This window comes from Momordica charantia (genome assembly GCF_013281855.1).
Source record: "Momordica charantia cultivar OHB3-1 chromosome 6 unlocalized genomic scaffold, Mcharantia_2.0 BLBB01000006.1, whole genome shotgun sequence".
Lineage (NCBI taxonomy): Eukaryota > Viridiplantae > Streptophyta > Magnoliopsida > Cucurbitales > Cucurbitaceae > Momordica > Momordica charantia.
The window spans coordinates 30,452,656-30,474,219 of record NW_028275164.1 but is presented as its reverse complement, the minus strand read 5'-3'; the positions used below and the strand labels follow the sequence as shown (position 1 = coordinate 30,474,219).

The following is a 21,564-nucleotide window of genomic DNA, read 5'->3' as shown; positions in this document are numbered from 1 at the left end:
TAAAACAAACAAAACCCTAAATTCATATAGTTTATACCTTGACTTTTATGTTTTTATTAATTTAATATTTTTTATCGATTTAGTTTATATTAAATTTAAATGTTATTTTATAGAACATACGAACATGAAGCACAAGAAGCTAAATCACATTTTAATAATCGAATTGGTTTTGATCTAATTTTAAACTTTCAGAATTTAACATTTTAATCAAAATTTAAAATATAATAACAAAATAATAAAAAATTTAATCACATCTTAATTAAATTTCGCAATATTAATAAAATAACAATATATAAATTAAAATATAAATAAAATAATTCTTTCAAAAATAAAAAAATAAAAAAATAAAAAGGTGAAAGTTGCGTACAATGTAGGCGACTTCCGCCTAGTCACCTACCACGTCAAATATACACGTTTGCACGAAAATCACAGACATTGTACGCGAGTTTTGACTTTTATTTTGACCTAACCTATTTTTGTCAATAGTTTTGAAAACGATATAGATTCTATTTATTTAAATTACATTTATTTTGTAGTTATTTTTAAACTAACATTATTATTTTTCTAATTTATTTTTAGAACTACGTTGTTTTAAAACTTTGTCCATCTACAGTTTCCAGTCCCAATTCCCAAAATACACGATTCTATTTTGCTCTATCAAGTAGCAGTTCTCCAGCTCCTCACTCCCGAGATTGAATTCTACTAGGTATTAATTTTTCCCTCTTTCTCTTCCGTTTTCCTTTCGTATTTGATTGATTTTCTTCCGATTATTCAATTCTACTGCGACGGAAACATTTATCAAGCTGACAAACTTTTCAAGGAAATCGATTTCTAGTTTCCTCATCTCAATTTTGCTTAATTGCTCCCTGTTTGGCTGCCGAGAGAAATGAGAAATAGAAGTGATTCAAAGTCAACCTAAAAATTTATCCCAATTTCTTACTACTCTTGTTTTCTTTTAGTCGTTCTCTATCGTATGTGATTAAGATTTTGACCTTTTATATGTTTGTTCGGTGGGTGTTTTCAGTGTAACACATAGCGGTGAGGATTAACAATTTCTATCTTTTTGTTCAGAAATTGAAAATTGAAATTTTTAATTTTAAATACAAAGATGAAGTTATAAATCCTTAGGGCTTCCTTTATCTCTTCATTTGGGCATTTTTGGGGCTTATTATTGTTTTTCCCCGTAACGAAGCAAAGAGAGATACCTTTTGAAGGTTTTGTGAGGGGAAGTTTTCCTAGTAACTCGCAGCTAAAGCTTAGTTGAAAAGTAGATATTGTTGAATCTATATGTTCGCTGCTAATTGTCATCGTTCAACATCAAATGAGATTTCCCGTCCTCTGTTTTTGTGTTCAAATCCTCCTTTAATGATAAACCCGAGTCAGGTTTCTTGCACCATTTAATAATAAACTCGAGTCTTTGTGTTCTATGTAAAAGTGACTCTTATTTGATCGGTTTCTGATATCTTAAGCAAAATATTCTTCAGTGATCTCAGGTTCTCAACATTTTATTCGGCCCACATAGAAAGTGAAACTTTAATGGCACGGTCTGTAAGTTTACTCTCTACTGGCCTCCTAAGTTGTGGCTTTTGTCCCAAAATGGATGCTTCATATTTGAGTTATGACATGATAAAACCACGACCATCCCCTCGTAGTCTTCGTATCAAAGCTGTGCAAGATGATGGAGGTCCTCGTAGTCGTAGGTTAGTTGATATCATTAGACTTGTGCCCGAGCTCTCGAGAAATTACTTTCGAAGCCCCTCGAGGAGGGCTCTGTTTGGAGGGATCTCATTATTGGGTGGGTTTTATGTAGCACAGACTATATCATTGTCATTTGGAGCTTTAGGAGTAAATGATGTGATTGCTGCTGTGGTATGTGTTCTCCTTACAGAGTACGTTACCCGGTTTTATTATAGTCGACCGAAAGTAACTTTCCCCATAGCTCTACTCAACAACTTCAAAATGGGTTTCACTTATGGTCTCTTTATTGATGCTTTCAAACTTGCTAGTTGAACTGCATTTGTAATGTTCTATCCTTCAGTTTTCATTACTAGTTTTGGCCCCATATCTTGAAAGTTTGTTCTTTATTGTTCTTGATTAACTAACTTCCCTTCTTCATTTGCTCTTCTGTATATGTTATTTTACATCTTACACTGTAGAATTAGTTCTGGACCTATTCATACTCAAATGCAATTCTGCAACACATTTGAATGTAATTGGCAACTTTTTTCATCTATAATATACCATTGAAATGCACTCTCCATCAGTGGAGAATTGCTTGATTCAACTGTTTATTGCCTGCTTCATGGCCTCCCACTCCCTTTATTATTAATAAATTATTAGTAACAAAGTTCCCTAACTAATGAATATTATACCCTTTACTAATGTTATGATATTTCTAACTTTTTTACCTTGATGGTAATCCCAACAGTTTTGTGTCTGGAAAATGTTCTACAAAAGCAGAATAAAAATTGGGTGCTGGCCATGAACAAAAGGTAAGTTATGAAATTTAGCAATAGCTTCATTTTGACTGTTTGAGATTTTAAATGTCAATGATGATGGAAATGTGATAGAATTCAAAGGAAATAGAATGAAGGTAATATGATAGAAGCATTGCAATAATCCCTAATCCCCAAGTCATTCAAAGTATTTGGACCCAACTTTTTGAGATCACTTGAGCTTAAACCACACTAAACAATCGCCTACCTGCACCCTTTTCCCCTCTGTTTATAAAAATTACAAACAACTTCCCTATCTAATTACCAATATATCCTTAATATCTTAAAAATATTCCTAATTCTGTCATAATAGCATTATGATACGCGATAACTCAAGCGTGTGGACAAAAAATGTCTCTAGCCACTTGAACCCAATCGTACAGTTGGTTCAATTCGAATGGAAAAAGTTACACGGATTACCTTGCAATCAAATACCACGAGATTACGCCTTATACTCAAGGCCGAAACACTCCATAAATTTGGTGACCAACCAAGCTTGAATATTTCTCAACAATACATCTGAAGTTTTACCACACAAAGAAATATACCAAGGGGTTTGTACTTAAGAGAAATCTCTCAATTCTATTTGAATTTCAATAATACATCTGAAGTTTTACCACACAAAGAAATATACCAAGGGGTAGGGGTTTGTACTTAAGAGAAACCTCTCAATGCTATTTGAATTTACTAAAACAAATCTGTCTTCAAGACTAAAGGGGGCCTACTTAGACTAAGGCCATCGGCCACACAAGGAATTTTGCAAATTAAAAGTAAGAGGGAAATAAAAGAATGCAAAAATTCTTCCCTAATTCGAAAATGATGCTTGTCTAAAATGCTTAAAAGAAAATAATTCTCTTAACAAAATTACAAGAATAAATCTAAAGCAAATAATCTATGACGAAGTAAAATGTCTTCAATCAAATAAGGAAAATTAATTCTTCAAATGACAAGAATGGGCGGCAAGCAACCGACGTCAGCAAAGGGGCTGGATGCGCGAGGTTTGATGGTGCACGATGTGGGCACTCATAGGGCATGTGTGGTGCTGGGCTTATAGACAAGGCAAGGGTGCGCGTGGGGGTGTGAGCAAACAGTAGGGTAGGCGGGCGAAGAGGGGCTGGCAGGTGTGGGCGTGTGGGCAAGGCAAGTAGGGCGTGCAGGCGGCATGCAAGTGTGCGGACAAGAGGGGAGGGGAGTGCCCCTATAAAACCCCCCCTCCTATTCTTGTTCAGGCAGTGTGGGTATCGCCTATCGGGCCTATGGATTGGGCCCTTTTCTATGGGCCCAACTTTTAGTTAAATTTTTTTTTAACGATATTCATAAATATCATCAAGATGCCTATATTTTCGCGACATTTTGACGATATTTTAATATATCGTCGACAGGGGGAAAAACGATTTTCTCCAATGTGTCAATGTTGAACCCGTCTACATGTCGACGTGTCGACCGACATTTAGAATACTGGTCCACACTAATTACATTTTGTGATATATATTTTCTTATATTTTGTCAAATTTTTTTTGCAATATATGAAAATATGTAAATATCAAAACCATCATGGGTTGTCTCAGTGGTAAAAAATGGTCAATGGAAGTTCTAAAAGGCTTAGAGGGAATAAGTTCAAACTATGTTGGCCACTTTTCTAGGATTTAATATTCTATGAGTTCCTTGGCAATCAAATGTAGTAAGGCCAGACAGTTATCTCGTGATTAGTCAATGGTGATTCATTTTTAATGGCAGTGTTGAACAAGTGGTCATGAAAGTATCAAAAGAATTGTTTATGAATAATGTGACACTTAGGCTCTAACCATAGGGCCATAGGAACCTTCACAAATGTTCATTCTGTGCATTGGATCAAAAGAATTTGACTAAAATGAATTATTTATCAGCACTCAACATAATCTAAGTGCTAACACAAAAAAAAAAGTTGTCAAAATTATTTTTCTATCAGATAGTATTTTGGAAAAATTAAAGGAAAAAATAAAGGTTTTTGCTGCATCTTTTAGATATGGTTTCTCTCTTTGATCATTATGTTTTGTTTCAGGTAAATCACCTCAGAGATAACAAGTCAATGAATATTATTTGTCATGAATTGGATTGTGTAGATTTAACCAGGAGTAGGACAACATTACTCAATGAAACACCTTTTTTCTTTATTTTAGATTTTATATGGACTTAATGAATATACGCTCGTATTATAAAAGATATTTGAAATAGATGTCCATAACTTTTTTATACTACATATTCCTTCCCTTTTTTTTTTTGGATAAAAAGAACTTCATTAAAAGGAAGCTAAATGTGAGACATGTGGGCTCCTGTTTGAGATACATCAAGCTCCACCCTTTGCACTAGCTGAAGGGGGAAATTTTCTAACTAGAGAATAGAAGAAGACCTACGAACTGCATTTCTGGCAAGCAAATGCGTCAAAGCATTAGAAATTCTCTGGTGATACACAGAATTTATCGATTCAAAATGTGCAGCAATTTGTTGGATGTCCAGGAACCAGGTTTTCGCTTCATTTTGCCAAACCGTTGTGCCATTGATGGCCCAAATTGCTTCCGGAGAGTTTGATTCAACAACAATCCACGACACTTGCAAATGTTTGACCAGTCGCACACCCTCTCGAATTGCAAGGACTTCTGATAGAAGAGGGGAGAGCTGTTCATGGGTAGACATCATAGTCGCCACAATTCTGTTTCTGCTGTCGTAGAGGATGACCCCATACTCGATTGCTGAGAATGAGAATTGCAAACTGCTTCAGTATTCACTTTGATGACTCCCTGATTTGGAAGCTGCCAATGTGGACAGTGAGGTAACGATTGCTGAATATACTACTTTCTTCCCCTCTCAATTTCGGTCTTTGGAAGTTAAAATTCATTAGTGTATGCTAGATTCCATTTACATTTACCCTCCACACACTGAACCATTTTTCTATTGCATACCTCATTTTTGTCATTCCAGGCCGCCCAACAAATTATACTGGCCATCGTGATCTCAATCGAGTCAGAGAAGTCATGAAATACCCCAGCGATCAATGAAACTATTACTAACATCTGTGCCAATATCTGCCGGGAGCAGGAGCTTTTGCTAGATCTGTTTAGCTCGCTTGCATCTTAGCAGCATATTCGATTTTGCCTTCTTCAAGCAAAAGGGCACAAAGGTACCACCTCCATCTCCTTTTTATGAAGATTTTGCATGACTGGAAGAGCATTTTGAATAGCTGACCACACAAATAATTTTATTTTTGCTGGCATGTTTATCCCCCAAAATCTTTTCCATCAACTGATGTTCATTTACTGAAGTATCAACAAGCTTTTCACGCATTTGTAACTTGCACTCACTTTTAAATGTATATAAACCATGCTTATCAAAATGCCATGTCCATCTATCTGCTCCATTGGTCTGACTAATTGGAATTTGAACAATCGCTTGTACTGCTTCATTAAATTCTTCTCGAAGTTAGGAACATTCCAGACATTTGTAAACTTGTGTCATACGAATACTCCCAAACCAAATTCCCTCCATTTTCACTTCCTTTTTCTTCTTCCTCGGTCTCTCTTTCTCTATCTCTTCAACTTCTGTTGACATTCCTTTTTCTTCTTCCTCGGTCTCTCTTTCTCTATCTCTTCAACTTCTGTTGACATTTTCGATTAACATGGGACTTTGACTTTTTTGCTTGATTCTTTGTCTCCGATTTCTGCTGCAGCTAGGGCTTCAAATTTATCTTTCGATTTTTGTCTTCCTCGCTCTCCACAGTGTGTATCTTCCGATTGATTTTTCGTTTTCGATTTTTCGTTCCTACTTAATTCATTTGCATGCTCTTCCATTATCATTGATTTCTTTTGAGAGGTGTTGGTTCTGGTTTGGTTTGAGTGCTTATGATTTCGATGTATTGTTTACTTTTGTTGTCATGGCCACCAATTATCTAGATTTCTTCTGAATTTGAATGACCGTTGGTTATATGCTATAATTCATTTAAGAGTTCGTTATGGGTTCGATTCATGGTGGTCTCTTGGTTTCATTAACGGTGTGTTGTGAGTTGAGTCGGAGGTGTTCATCGTGTGACGGTGATGGACAGTTCGTATAGCCAAACTAAATTGAGAGCGAGAATGGTTGTTCAGGGTTTTTGATTGAGGGTTACGAAAGAGGTTCACTGCGAGCGAGAGAGATGTATCATTGAGAGCGAGAGAGGTGTATCACCGAGAGTGTGACAGTATACAGAATTGAAGTTCTTTACAGTTTAGTTGAGTATCAAAAATTTTTCTTTTGTGAGCCTCATTCAAACTATGTTTAATCGGCAGGATCATAATGGAACACACTCTAAAGGTCAGTGAAGCAGATCGCTTTCCGGCCCAAGTCACAAGCTTGTCCCACCTCAGCACTACGAACAAGATTATCAATCAGAAGCTTACTCCAACACAACTTGACATGTTCAGGAAAAGAACAATATTTGGTCGTTTCGTGGACCTCGATATGATGTTTTGCAGTGCTTTGGTGCATTACTTCTTGCTGAGGGAAGTCGTGGACACGAGGCCAGATGTGATGAGATTTGATATCTTAGGAACCATTGTGACATTCTCAAAGGCTGAATTCCTACTTATGACGGGTTTATGGCGGTCATCTGGTAGGGTCCTTCAAAAGAAGGTGTCCAAAAATCGCCTCCGAAGAGAGTACTTCAAAGATGTTGTTGACCTCCGGCTCGAAGAATTTGAACAGGAATATAAGAAGATTGTTTTTGCGAATGATGACGATGCTGTGAAGGTGTCATTAATCTACTACACTGAAATTGTAATGATGGGTAAGAACAAGGGGAAATCCAATGTAGACAAAGATTTGTATGGTCAAGTCGAGGATTTGGACTACTTCAACAACATGGACTGGGGAACCACTATCTGGCAAAGAACACTAAAAGGCCTCCAGAGTGCAATGAAAGACAAAGTTGTTAACTACAAGAATAAGGTCACTACAAATAAGAAATTTCAAGTTAGGTATAGTCTCACGGGATTTCCTGTTGCATTCCAGGTAACTAATATAATCTTACAATTACTCTCGATGACTTTGCTTGAATTGTATACAGCCGACAACTAATATACATGTTTATTTGTAGGTTTGGGCATACGAGATCATACCATCTCTTATGAGGAATGGTGTGAATAGGCTGAGCGATACAGCTATGCCACGCATCTTTAGGTATTCATGTTCCCAATCAATCACAAGCAAAGTGCTAGAGCGTGATGTGTTCAATTCATCTGAGGTAAGGAAAATAAGAAAACATAGCTCAAGTTCATTTTATTAATCAATTATAATGCATGCATTTTACTTTAGATGTTGGTAAAATGTATTTGGTTTTTTTTTTTTGTTTGCCAGCTGACGATTACTCATCCACTCGTGGAGTCTGAGGCAGAACGGTTGTATCGGGAGGCTCCATTCGATGGAAGAGCTGCAATGGAGGAGAATACAACAGGGGGTAGAATCTCAGATCATGACGATCGGCAGGCTTCTCCCGAGCGGCTCGATCATGATGGATTTGATGAGGATGCCAAGTTCGACCAACCTATCGGAACCCCACATGGATATAGATGTCGATCGGCCAGTGGAGGAAGACACATTGGAGATGTTGCCAATAGCATCAACATCCGAACAGATTAAAGAGACAATTAATCAGGTGCCACGTTCAGTGACGGCTCCTACCCTATCACAGCCCACGACTAATAATCGAAACCCCCTAGAAAGAGTTTCACCTCCAATAACATCGTCAGTAGTAGGCAATGTTGAATGCGTGGTTGGAGACGAGGAGGATGCACAAAGCCATTCATTGAATAAGCATTTGCAGTGCATTGAGAAAAGCTTGAATAGCTTGACGTCCGAGTTCAGGGACATGAAGTCCGAGTTCAGGGACATGAAGTCAGAGTTCAGGGACATGAAGTCAGAGTTCAGGGACATGAAGTCAGAGTTCAGGGACATGAAGTCAGATTTCGAGGACGTGAAATCCATGCTACAGTTTTTGTGCAAGGTAACATATTGAATGCTATCCGTATTTCATGACCTTGTTAGCATCCTAATGTAAAATGGTATTCGTTGCGTAGGGTAGGAACACAGATGATGACAACTCGGTAGATCCACATAGCGACGTTGGGGTACCCTTTGCATCGACGACTGATGACACTCCAAACAATGATGCTGTTGGAGATGACCATGCAGGAGAATGTGCAACTGGAGATGACACTTTTGACACTCGACTTATTATAGACGACACTACAGATAATGACCCAATGCCCTCTCCTCTAACCACACTAAGCATCGTGCCCTATGTTGATCCTATCCATTTCTTGTGTTGTCGTGGTAAGATCCCTTACATTCCTTTTGACCCTTCTCCCCACACCCATCTCGACCATACCACATCCGACCCGATCACTGACCCCGTCAAGTCCTCCACATCCAGGAAAGGTGTACCAGATGATACCACATGTCATCCTGTGATTGTACCCGATCATTCGACCTCGTTGAAACAAGCCGAACCACCACACACCACACCTGCTAACCTGACTGAGAGCAACCACCTTTCACACGTTCTCATTACCCCTCCAGTAGTGACCTCCCCGCCCTCTATAAACGGCCGTGTCCATCCACATGATACCACGAAAGATTCCATTGTCGAAACTATCGAATCAACCCCACCTAATCAAACCCAATGGTCCACCCAGAGTCTCACTAACCCACTCGTACATACCAAATCCGCCCCACCTAAACGATCCCAACCCTCTAGCCAAACCTCGCAGACTCACCATACAACTACAGATGACAGCAAGGTCGAGGTAACGTATTATTAAACCCGTTTGACCAATTTATACATTTTGCAATTGTTGACTACATGTTTGATCCGTTGCTTCATTGTACAGACACCAAAAGTTGATGCATTTCGCAAGGGAAGTCGAAAAAGAAAGGAAAAGCAACCCTGGACTCCCACTGTGTCTAAGGACCATAAATCACAGCAGGTGGAGGTTGAGTTGGATGATGAGAAAAAAAGGCATTGCAAGGTCAGACAGCTGTTATACTCCACCCAAAGTAGGTTACGTATGAACGAGGGACGATATGTGTACCTGGAAAGAATTGCGAATGAAGAGCATGAACGGGTAAACTGCCTGGAGGAAGAGAAAAATGAACTGTAGGATAGAGCAACAGCGTTGGAGACTCTTTGCGGGCATTGGGGGCATTGTGGCCGTAGGTAAAATAAGATTTTACTAGTTTTCTATATTTTTTTTCCAGTTAAAAATTTGTAGGCAATGTAGTGTGGTGTTTTCACTTATGTATTTGATTCTTCAAATTAATTATAGGTAGTAATTCACTCGCTCTCTCGGTAATACTTCACCCTACTCACGCTCTCGGTATTAGTTTACTCGTTCTCAGTATTATTTATTCAACTCTAGGTATTAATTTACTCCTGCTCTGGTATTATTTATTAGTGCTCTAGTTATTACTTAACTCACGTTGTAGGTATTAATTTAATCCTGCCGTAGGTATTAATTTAGTCCTACTCTCGATATTACTCGGTATTACTTTACTCGCATTCTTGGTATCACTTTACTCTCGCTCTAGATATTAATTTGCTCCTGCTTTAGGTATTAATTTAGTCTCTCTCTCGATATTATTTCACTCCGCTCTCGGTATTACTTTACTCTCACTCTCGCTCTTGGCAACACAGTTACATTTATAGGCTCCGTTCCGTTCTCCTTATACTATTTTGCACCATCTGTCAGAAATAAAAACATCATCATAAAACACATTAAACTAGAAGAACGAACAAAATGACTAATATGAACAACAAAAACAACACAACAAATAGCGGAATACAACGCATGTCCTACCTCTGATGGACCCAATAACAATAACAAAGGTAAAAGTAAATGTAGCGATGACAATGAAAATAGAGTACAAGTACTCTGGGCCAAAACCTCGCATGCCTAAATTCGATAGGAACGAAAAACTAAGAAATGAAATTCAATCGGAGGATACGCAGTATGGAGAGCGAGGAAGACATCAAACACACTATCATAACAACACAACAAATAGCAGACATCAAACACACTATCATAACAACACAACAAATAGCAGACATCAAACACACTCTCACTCGACAAAGTGCCCCAATCTTAGTTATCAACTCCATGGTGATGCATAGGCAGGATTCATGAATAACTCTACCCTTACCGATGATAGTTGACACCAAGTTCATGAAGTCGAGTGTCATCTAAAAAACAACTCTGTGTTATGCTAGCAGAAGTGCACACTAAAGATCAGTTGTACCAAGCAAACAAGGTCGTATCCATAAAGATTGTTACTAAACACTCCAAAACATAAATAAGAAATACTAAAATCCTAAGCACAATAACACTAAATGTAAAAAAAATCAGTAATAAAGTGCAGAGAGAAAGATGCTAAGATAATAGATGTTGCATCGATTAATAAGGAAACAGAGGATGGTTCGTTGCTTTTTTGTTCTCTGCTACCACCAGATGCTCTAGCATCAACGTCGTAGCCCAAACTGACATAGATCAAGAGTTGGTAATGTTACATGAATTTTATTCCTAAGCATTCACACTTTACTAAGAGTACTTACTTCTTCGGTTGCTTAATCAATCAGTAAAAACAGTTGTTATGCAATGTTACGTGAATCTTATTCCTAAGCATTCACACTTTAACTTGAAATCTAGATCACATATTAAATAGAGCCAAACACGCATCTCGTATATTTTTTCAAACATACAAGGAGCTGGTAATTCAAAAATGGTGACCAACATTCAAGAAAAGCAAAGAAAGACAATACAACTCTATTTGAAAGCAAGTAACATCCAATGTTAACAACAAAAAATTATAACCTCTCACGAAAATGGATTTAGCTCATAATGGATGGAAAAAACAGCAAAATACAGGGAAGAATACAACTCATTCTAGTGCAAGTTCGAGGGATTATCCTTCAACTTCTTCCCAGAAAATCGTTAGGTCCTTATCTGCCTTCGTGCATCGGCTCTAAAATCAAGACATTCCTTCCCATTTTCATTTTGTGTCTTTTAGGTCTTTCCTTTTTGGGATTACTCCGGTGGAATCCTCATTTCTTTCGCTTTTATATCACCCTTTAATTTTAGGACAGCAGACAACAGAACAGGTGTACAATACATCAGGTGAAAATCCGCTTGAAAATTAGTTACCGCGTTGCCTTCACTTTTTTTTTACTTGATAATCTAGCATCGCATAACTTGGATTTTGGCTGAACACTACATAGCTCTGCTACTAATGCTTCAGCATCTCTTGCATAGAGGGTTCAAAAACAGCACAAACTAAGTCAATTTTTCTAAGTTTTCAAACCTAATTATACACTAAGCTGACTTTCATATTTTACCATCTAACCCCTAAATCAAAGCGAAATTAGAACAAGGACTCTAGAAATTATATCAATAAAATCCCGAAATAGGGCCAAAATAACTCTCCTATAGAGAGTTATCACCGAGACTCACCCACCCTAGTTTTTCAGTCTCAATCTGTATACATCTTGAAATTAGAGTAATTGCCATAAACTTTTCATAAAAGCATTTTCGTGATCATACACACATAATGAGGTCTCATCAAATAAACATTCTTTGATACAACATGACAATCACACGTAACAATCACCTCCATAAATAACATTCGACTCCTTTTGTTTCATTTATTTTTTCCACGCAGAGGGACTAATTCCTATTAGAAATCAGAAAATGCCAATTAAAAGAAAAAAATAAGGGTAGTTCATGTATTTATACATGCATAAATACATTTAAATATTTAGTCACCTTCATAATCATGTCATAATTTCATCCAAAAAAAAATCATAATCATATCATGAAAGAATATTTTGCTTTAATGGGATTCTCCCTACATTGTAAAAAATAATGGAAATAATAAATTGGAATCCCCTCCCCGCATTGAAATGTTTCCTAGACTGATGTAACGCACCATATGTTAAGTGAATGGTATCGTCCAACCCTGCTATTCGGGTATGTAGTTTCAATATCTTAGATAATGAATACTTTAAATTAATCCGATTTTGCTCATCGAGCAATCTATAATATATTTTGTCAATTTGAATATATCTCAATTAGTTAAGACATTTATTCTCAATAAAAAAAACTAGGGATTCGAATTTCATCCCATTTGTTGTTGAACTCAAAAAGAAAAAAAAGGGAGGTATTATTACTTATTACTCAAAAATTTATTAACGCGACAACCACATTTAATAGATCATATCAATGCCTAATGTAAGATTACCTATATTCCACGACGATAAAGGATAGTATATAATGTCAATTTCTTAAAATATCTATCACGTGCGACTATGATTTAAAGCATCAGAATCCACCTTTTTTTTCCCACTTAACCCAAAGAAAAAAAATATATAAAAAAAAAGATACCAAATTTGCATAAACCTTACGCCAACAGTTCATTGATGGAACACAAGGCACACCTATAAAAGCTTAATAAGGCAAATGGGTGTAGTGAGAAACCAACAAGTTTGGTTTAATGAAGAGGAGGTGGGTTTAGTGAGCAAATCCAGTTGTAGGGCAGCCCCCCGTTGGGCATGGCAGTGGAGTTTTACTTTTTATCCAAAAATTTCAATGTTAATTCCACAGATTTTGCCCAGTGGGGGCTGCCCTGTGACTGCTTTAGCTTTTTCTTCTTTTGCATTATTTCTATTGTGGGCGAATTCTCACGTGTCACGAGGAGTTGGAGCCCGGTTCGAGTTCGATGGGCTCGAAAGAGAGAAAGGCCGCATGCCCAGCAACAGACATTGCAGCTCGTCCTTCTTTCTTGGCCAGAGTGCATTTGGCAGGATAACTACTGACAGTATGTGAGAGTACGTACGATCCCATGTATCAGAGTATCCTTAAAGTCGGCTAAGAATCGAATCTTCTGAAACACGTTCTCGCATATTGCTCTTCTATAAAGTAGGAGTCAAACTCTAACCAAAGGTACGCAATATCTTTCACTCAATTTCTAGTTCTTATTGACTTAAGTTTCAGAGAGCATTAGATAGAGTACCACACCAGCAGCCACAACCGGTGGCGGACTACATCAGCAGCCACAAGCACAAGTGCTGCTCTAGTACTTGTTATAACCTTCTTGATAGGGATTATTAGATTTTTTTTTTCTTTTTAAAATAATTTCCATTCTTAATTCATTTATTACTTTTTATATCTAATTATTGGGTTGTTCATTAAGAATATAGGATAGAGAGTATTTTAATCTTTTTTTAGTTCAACTATGGGAAAATTTGAATATCCAATCTTTTTAATTGGGTTAAACTATGCTCAAGTGGATGATAATTTTGATTTTGGTTTGCCAAAATTTTATATAGGTTCTTAACGATTTTGATGAGTGCTATATCTTATATTTTATCGAATAAAAGAGAGTGTTATTGAAACAAAAGCTAGAAGTTGAGATAAAAACTAAACTCAAAATTTAGCCGTATCTAATTTCTAAACTCAAAATTTAGCCATTTAATAATTATTTTATTTTCTGTTATCTGTTTTTGAAAAGTAGGCTTGTAAATAGTAATTTTCACTTACGTATTAAAAAATATTTTCATAATCTTAGCAAGTTTTTAAGTAGGTTTAAAAAATTTATTTTTATTTTTGAAATTTGACTAAAAATCCAAATGTGTTTTTCATAGAAATAGTGAAACACGTGCTAAAGAAATTGTGACAAGAAAATTTTTCAAAAACAAAAAACTAAATACGATAGTTTTCAAATGTGACCTCAATTATTCTTTTGTAAGCTTGAAAACACAACTTTTACTCGGCTACCTCTTTGCTTTTTATGAGCTTTTTAAAAAACGTTTTTAAAATAATTATCTAAGCCAAAATTTAAGAACTAAAAAAAATAATTTTAAATAATTTATTTATATTTTTAAAATTTAGTTAAGAATTCAAATATATTTTAAGAAAGGTAAAAAATGCTAAAAATATTTTTAACAAATAATTGTGAAAACCAAGTAGTTATCAAACTTAGTTTTAATTTTTACGGTTTGGGTATAAGAACATTATAAAATTGAGTACAAGGGCCTTTTTTTTTTAATAATTTTTATTAACAAGATTGTTAATAAGTAAACAAAAGGGTAGAACAGTTTGGAAATTAAAATCATAATAAAAAAAATATCTCTAAATTTGAGGAGTAAAACGAGGCACCACCCGCAGGAATAATTAAACAAAAATATTATACAAAAAAATAAAATTGGGAAATAAATGTTCCTTTAAACTTCTGTAGCTCTAGGTGTATCAAATTGCCACTAACGAGTAGCAATGAGACACGTGGAATGAAAACAATAAAACACATATAACATTGGAGACTAAAAACTAGAGGGAAATATGGTTCACTAAGCAAATGGACATCTATTATAATTATATATAAGTTCTAATTTTTCTCTCAATAAATTGGTAACTTCCAAAGGATTGAAGCTCAACCGATTAAAAGTATCTATGTCCAATTAGAATTTGAATCTTTTATGTTTTTAACCTAAATGATTTGATGGAGATGTTCATTCTAAGAAATCATCATGAAATTGAAAGTTCATCTTTTTTTTCCCAATTTTTGCTTTTTTGCTTTTTTTTTAAGAAAAATAAGAATTGAGGAACGTGTTTCTCACATTTTTAGGACAAACATGGGTGAAACTTAAAAAAGAGGGTCAATTATCACTTTGGTGTGACTTAAATAGTCGTTTGGTAACATATTTTCAACTTTGTTTTATTGGTCGGTGTCTTTCCAATTTTTATTTATTTTAATCCAAATACTTTTAAAAAGTTCATTTTGATTAGTATACCTATTAATAGTGATGGTTGATTGATAAATTTCGACGAATTATAAATTGCTATATATATATATATATATATATTTTTTTTTTTTTTTGTATCAATTACAAAGTGATGTGTATTCCAAACTGAATTAAAAGACATGAAAATTGGCCAATTAAATCAAGTCAAAAGAAAAAGATCTGATCAAATTATAAATAAACCCGTACACTTGAAGGAATTTGATCAAATCCAAGTAAAATCCAAAATCCATTAAAAAATTGACTAGATGGGCTAAAGCTCAGAGTTGAATTTGTTGGGAGAGAAAATAGGGAGCGCTGTACCATACATCCTGCTACCTCAGGATGACCAGCATGACAAAATCAAGATGCTGATGATTGAGAAATACTTAGGCTTAGAGGGTGGTCTCCTTTCTTGTGAATGCTCAAGGTAGCAAGACTCAGACTAGCAAAGCTCAAGTTAACATGAAAGCTAAAATTAGCACAAGTGTAGCCCATAAACCCAAATCCACATAAGGCTCATAGAGAACCCTATAAACAGGGGGATCAACCCTCATTTGGGGAAAAAGATTTCCATAAAACTTCAAAAAGACTTCCACATATGAAAAACTCTTTTGAAGTGTAGAATTTTGAATTTAGACAGTAAAGTGAAGTGTCGTACTAAAACTTTAATCGAAGTAAATAAGATATAAATGAAAATAAAGAGACCAAAATACACATTTTACAATTACAAGACGGATCAAAATACTATTTAAACATTTTTTTCTTCAAAACATACTAAACCAACTTTTAGTAGCCTCGTTGGACCACACATCTTTCTCTACGGTGTTGTTTTCGAGACAAGGTTGGCATCTTCGAAAGAAACTTAAGCCCTAAGTAGGAAAGAAGCATTCGAAGAAGCACTTTTTTGGAGCAACATCAATGATGCCGGCCAATATGAAAGCACTTTTTGCAGTCCCACTATTGTTTTTTGCCATTGTCTTTTTCCAAAAGCCGCATGTCATGGCTATCTCTCTTTTCTCTCAACAAATATTCAAAACCTTTGCTCTTTTTAAACTCCCATTGATGTGACGATGCTTTATATGTTCAAATTAAAGTCCCATTATCATTGACTTTTAAGCTTCCCAAAATTCTTCACCTAATAGTTGCTTTCTTAAATACTTAGATTAATTAGTCTCTTGTGATCCAAAAGAAAAAATAAAAAGAAGTTTAATTGTATGGTATAAATAGGAGTTTTTTATGTGCAAAATGTAAGATTATTATTTTTAAAATATGTTATAAATTATAATTAACTTGACAGTTTGTCAAAAAAGAGAGAGAAAGAATAGAAAAATTCAATAGACTGGTCAAACTTTTGTGCTCTATCAGAGAGTTCAGTATATTTAATTTATTTATTTCATTCGAAGTAGAAATGGTCATTGTAAATCATTAAAATTTCCAACTTTATTAAAACAGTGATAGCTCAGGTCAGCAGACCTTTTCAATGTGAGCAAATTGTCCCAAAACTAATTTCGAAAAAATGGGAAATACCAAATGTGTACACAAATTATGCGAAAATGACATTTTCACCCCGCAGCGCGTGACCAAATCTTGACTAGGACTATGAAATGATATTTTTTACAAACTACCTTTGCAAAAATTAAAAATAGAAAAATAAAAAGAAAAGAAAAGGAGTTTCTCACCAGCTTCAAAATATTTTGAAAAAATGGGAATATATAAGATTTATTAATGAAGTTTGGAGAATTTTAAAATTAAACCCACTCGTGATTTATTTACTAAGGGATACAAAAGTGAGCTGGAATGGTAGATCAATGAGATCGTTTTTAGTACAAAACAATTGTGGAAGTATGATTATTTGATCTTATAAACTCAAGAGAATGTGAGTAGTTACATTTATGGATAAGCTATCTTTATATTAGGAATTAGGGAGGAAGTATTTAGTGTTTTGAATAAACAAAATAAAATTATTGTCACATTTGTCCAAAATTATTTATTGAAGTTTTCCCTTTTAATTTAATCCTAAACAACTTTGTTAGCATAAAATTACGTCATTCATTTACGTGGTTCATAATTTTATTTAATGATTTTATTTATAAATAAATACATGGCTGAAATACTAAAATGCAAATTGTTATTGTGGGAGAGGGACCATTGACACACACACACATATAATTTAAGTTCTATTTTTATCCTTTGACCTTTTATTGTTATCCCTATTTTAACATTCATATTTTAAAATATTTTATTCTTGAACATGGTATAATTTTTTTTCTTTTGTAAAAAAAAAAATTATTTAACAAAATATCTAAACCTTTTAATTTCCAAATTTGACATCAAATCTAATACAAACAGCTTAAAACACAAGTCAATGGAATACTAAAAATTTCAATTAAAAACAACAACTAGAATAGATTTCAAATTTCAAATTTCAATTAAAAGAAATTTAGAGGACATTGTACTATTTTTTAGAACATTTGATTCTTAAATTTTAGAAAATTACATGTATTTATGTAGATTTGGGTTATAAACCTTGAGTTGTAGTCAATGATTAGACTGTATAATAAAATTTTTTATGGTATTACGTAACTTTTTTATTAATATATTTGGACACATATAAACATGTCACTCTTCCAAATGACATATGTAAGTGGCGTGCAACAAATTTAAATAGATTAATAAAACAATAATGTACCCATCATCTTTCTGTTAACACATTTTGATATATTTTTTAATTAAAGATTATATTGCATTAAGGATAAAAATAAGAATTTTAAAAGATACCAAATTAAGAAAAGTCTTGAAAAATTAAACTCTCTTTAACCAATAATTTTTTATTTTGAGACAAATTAGAAGAGTAATATTAAAGATCTCAGATAAAAGAAGAGACATTACATAGGTGTCTATCATAGATATTGGCTACTCATCTTCAATTGATTTTGAAATGAACCTATGAATATTAACATGATATCAGAGTTCAAAATGTTCAAACGAAACAATCCATCAAAAAATAAAATCCGATCAAAATTGATGAGTCAAAATAACTACGACATTAAGGGGATACGTTGGAACTCATGAATATCAATGGACAACTCATTCATATTAACGGTAACGTTCCATACTGTTCAAAATTTTCCAGTAACCAAATACCTCGACAAAGCTTAGCCAAATGCCAACAAAAGTAAATAGAAGATTAGAAAATCCAAAATTAAATTGAAGTTTCAAAATCTTGATATATACAAAGTACAGCTTTAACAGACAAACCAAACAAAGTATATAATAACAGAGAGAGAATAAAAGAGCAAGTTTAGAGAGAGAGCGGCAGATGCAGTCGCCGTGCCTGGGGCAGATCTCCGCCGCATGCGGCGGCGTAGGAAGCAGCTGCTGTCCAACCCCACTTCTCAACTTCCCCTCCTCCACCGACGCCGCCACCAAATCCCAATCCCAATCCCCCCGGACCTCTGCCTCGTCCCGGCGTGAGTTCGCGGCGAAGGCTACCGCCGGCGTATTCCCGGACACCCATTTCACAAACCCGGAATCCCTCCCCTCCGCCGCGGAATCTCTGTCCCTGTTCCTCTCGACGTTCCCGGAGTACCACGAAACCCACCAAATCGACGAAATCAGAGCCAAGCAATATTACCATCTTGCCCTCTCCCACCAAACCTGCCTCGACTACATCGGCATCGGCCTCTTCTCCCATCGCCAATTCCAAAAATACCCTTCTTCCTCTTCCTCTTCTTTCTTCCCCCTCTCTTCTTCTTCCTCCTCCAATCTCAAAGCCCTCCTCCAAAACCCCCAATTCTCCCTCCTCGAATCCGCCATTAAAGCCCGAATCCTCCGCTTCCTCAATGTCTCCCAATCCGACTACTCCATGGTCTTCACCGCCAATCGAACCTCCGCTTTCAAACTCCTCGCACAATCCTACCCTTTCCACACCAGCAACAAGCTCTTAACCGTCTACGACCACCACAGCGACGCCGTGGAAGCCATGGTCGCCACCTCCCAAAACAGGGGAGCTCTGCCCATGTCGGCCGACTTCTCCTGGCCGCGCCTCAGGATCCACTCGAGGAAATTGAAGGACATGGTGGTCACCAACAACAAGAGCAAGAAGACCAAAAAGGGGCTTTTTGTTTTCCCCTTGCATTCCAGGATTACGGGAGCTCGGTACCCTTATTTGTGGATGAGCGTGGCGCAGGAGAATCGGTGGCATGTTCTTGTCGACGCCTGTGCTCTCGGGCCCAAGGACATGGACTGCTTCGGGCTGTCTCTGTTCCGACCGGATTTTGTTGTGTGTTCGTTCTACAAGGTTTTTGGGGACAACCCATCTGGGTTCGGCTGTCTTCTTGTAAAGAAATCTGTAGTTCCAATCCTGGAGGAGGGCGATTCTTCAAGCTCCTCGGGTGTGGGAATTGTGAGTCTTGTTCCAGCTGAGCCATCAACAAGTTCATTTTCTGGTCGAATTTCAGAAGTGGAGGCAGAGGAGAGCAAATGCAGGGGATTGGATCAGGTGGATTCGTTGGGGCTGGTTCTGATCTCCACAAGAGCCAGATGCCTAATAAACTGGCTGGTCAGCTCACTGATGAAGCTGAAACATCCCAACACAGAGGAAGGGGTCAATTTGGTGAAAATCTATGGGCCAAAGGTGAGATTTGACAGAGGCCCAGCATTGGCCTTCAATGTTTTTGACTGGAAAGGGGAGAAAGTGGAGCCAGTTCTTGTGCAGAAGCTTGCAGACAGAAGCAACATCTCTCTCACATATGGGTTTTTGCACAACATTTGGTTCTCAGAGAAGTATGCAGAGGAGAAGGGGAGGGTTCTTGAGAGGAGGCACAGCTGTGGAGGTGGTGATGATGATGATGATGATGGAGGGAAGAAGAAGAAGAAGAAGAAGAAGAAGAATAAGAGTAAGGGGAGGGGCAATTTGGGGATTAGTGTGGTGACTGCTGCTCTTGGGTTTTTGACCAACTTTGAAGATGCTTACAAGCTTTGGGCCTTTGTTGCTCAGTTTTTGGATGCAGATTTTGTGGAGAAGGAGCGCTGGAGATACACTGCTCTTAATCAGAGAACCATTGTTGAAGTGCTTTAGTAAGTTGCAAAACAAGTCATAAATTCTTGGAACCTTCACACAAATTAAGCCACTAATGACATATATATATATATATATATATATATATGAATTCATACATGCCAAGCCAATAAAATATTCGTAATGGTATGATATTTTTCGCTTTAGAGATAGGAGTTTTCGTAGTAATTGGTCTTTAATCTCTTAAACGTTTCGATTTCATCCCTAATATATTGAAATTGTTTGTTATTATAGAAAATTGAGCCATTAAAATGTTGGTATACTAATGAAATACTGTTTTTAAATTCATAAATCGTCATTATTCTAATATTTAGTGATTATAAGGACTTAATTAAGAAAAAAATCCAATACATAATTGAAACTTTTGAAATATTAGAACAACTCCAAGATACTAGAGACTAAAACGTAGATTTAGTCTTTTTGTTTTTGACTCTATTCATAAAGCTCCCAGCAAAGTTTTTGACTTCATTTATAAAACCTCTTAGCAAAGGATATGTTTTCACTTGTATACCAAAGAGTTTCTCCACTTTTTACGAATAGAGGACTATGTGTGTATCTCTAAGAAGGATGATTGAGCTTCTTCTTAAATTATCATCGCACGTCCACTCTCGAACCTGTCAAGAGCGTGCTCTTATCTTGTCTTGATAGAGCTTGATCACTTATCACATTGTTGGATAGCATTGTGACCACTCTTTGTCAATCGCGCCTTTAACAAACAATTCTAATACAAACAATCCTAAAAAAATGGTTGGCAATTATTCGACTATATGAACTTCCCAAACGTAGACTCCAGAGCATTTCACACCGTACAAGAAGTAGCCTTCAAAGGAAAGCAAGATTAGGGTTATCTTGATGGTCAAAACCAACAAAGATGATATACTCAAAACTTCAATCCTAAATCCTAAAGGTTCAAATCACACCACGAGTTTGATGCCTAAACACACCAATATGAGACTCGCAACACTCATAAGAGAGGGGAAACTTCTCTTACTCATTCTCATCTCGTTGTTTATTTTCTTCTATGTTACAATGGATCACTATTGCCTTATATATGGCTTACTAAGAAAACCACTCAAAGCTAAACAAAAATTAAACCAAAGCTAAGTTAAATTACAAGTAAATTAAATGAGCTAATTAAAAAGATTTGCGTTAAG

At 36.0% G+C, this 21,564-nt stretch overlaps 4 protein-coding genes across 4 annotated transcripts; all 4 read left to right on the top strand.

Moving 5' to 3' along the window:
- The first annotated feature begins 585 nt into the window (after positions 1 to 585).
- NPQ6 (YCF20-like protein (DUF565)) lies at positions 586 to 2,284 on the top strand. Its single transcript, XM_088125444.1, has 2 exons — positions 586 to 706; positions 1,485 to 2,284. Exon 2 carries the CDS (start codon positions 1,537 to 1,539, stop codon positions 2,008 to 2,010), a length of 474 nt encoding a protein of 157 aa, XP_087981570.1. The 5' UTR covers positions 586 to 706; positions 1,485 to 1,536; the 3' UTR covers positions 2,011 to 2,284.
- Positions 2,285 to 6,800: 4,516 nt separating this feature from the next.
- LOC111023969 (uncharacterized) lies at positions 6,801 to 7,863 on the top strand. The gene is made up of 3 exons (XM_088125279.1): positions 6,801 to 7,514; positions 7,600 to 7,682; positions 7,860 to 7,863. Exons 1-3 carry the CDS (start codon positions 6,801 to 6,803, stop codon positions 7,861 to 7,863), a joined length of 801 nt encoding a protein of 266 aa, XP_087981405.1.
- Positions 7,864 to 7,973: 110 nt separating this feature from the next.
- Positions 7,974 to 9,865, top strand: LOC148211070 (uncharacterized). The gene is made up of 3 exons (XM_088125443.1): positions 7,974 to 8,505; positions 8,579 to 9,307; positions 9,392 to 9,865. The coding sequence occupies exons 1-3, from the start codon at positions 7,975 to 7,977 to the stop codon at positions 9,659 to 9,661; spliced, it is 1,530 nt and encodes a 509-aa protein (XP_087981569.1). The 5' UTR covers position 7,974; the 3' UTR covers positions 9,662 to 9,865.
- An 8,690-nt stretch (positions 9,866 to 18,555) lies between these two features.
- Positions 18,556 to 20,702, top strand: LOC111025903 (uncharacterized). The gene has a single exon (XM_022303813.2). It carries the CDS (start codon positions 18,650 to 18,652, stop codon positions 20,408 to 20,410), a length of 1,761 nt encoding a protein of 586 aa, XP_022159505.2. The 5' UTR covers positions 18,556 to 18,649; the 3' UTR covers positions 20,411 to 20,702.
- Positions 20,703 to 21,564: the final 862 nt, after the last annotated feature.

Bases quoted from the DNA above. Each gene is read 5' to 3' on its own strand.
- NPQ6 (XM_088125444.1), top strand. From the start codon at position 1,537: ATGGCACGGTCTGTAAGTTTACTCTCTACTGGCCTCCTAAGTTGTGGC.
- LOC111023969 (XM_088125279.1), top strand. From the start codon at position 6,801: ATGGAACACACTCTAAAGGTCAGTGAAGCAGATCGCTTTCCGGCCCAA. The intron at 7,515-7,599 runs GTAACTAATATA...GTTTATTTGTAG, and splicing joins GATTTCCTGTTGCATTCCAG to GTTTGGGCATACGAGATCAT.
- LOC148211070 (XM_088125443.1), top strand. From the start codon at position 7,975: ATGACGATCGGCAGGCTTCTCCCGAGCGGCTCGATCATGATGGATTTG. The intron at 8,506-8,578 runs GTAACATATTGA...TTCGTTGCGTAG, and splicing joins TGCTACAGTTTTTGTGCAAG to GGTAGGAACACAGATGATGA. The intron at 9,308-9,391 runs GTAACGTATTAT...TTCATTGTACAG, and splicing joins CAGATGACAGCAAGGTCGAG to ACACCAAAAGTTGATGCATT.
- LOC111025903 (XM_022303813.2), top strand. From the start codon at position 18,650: ATGCAGTCGCCGTGCCTGGGGCAGATCTCCGCCGCATGCGGCGGCGTA.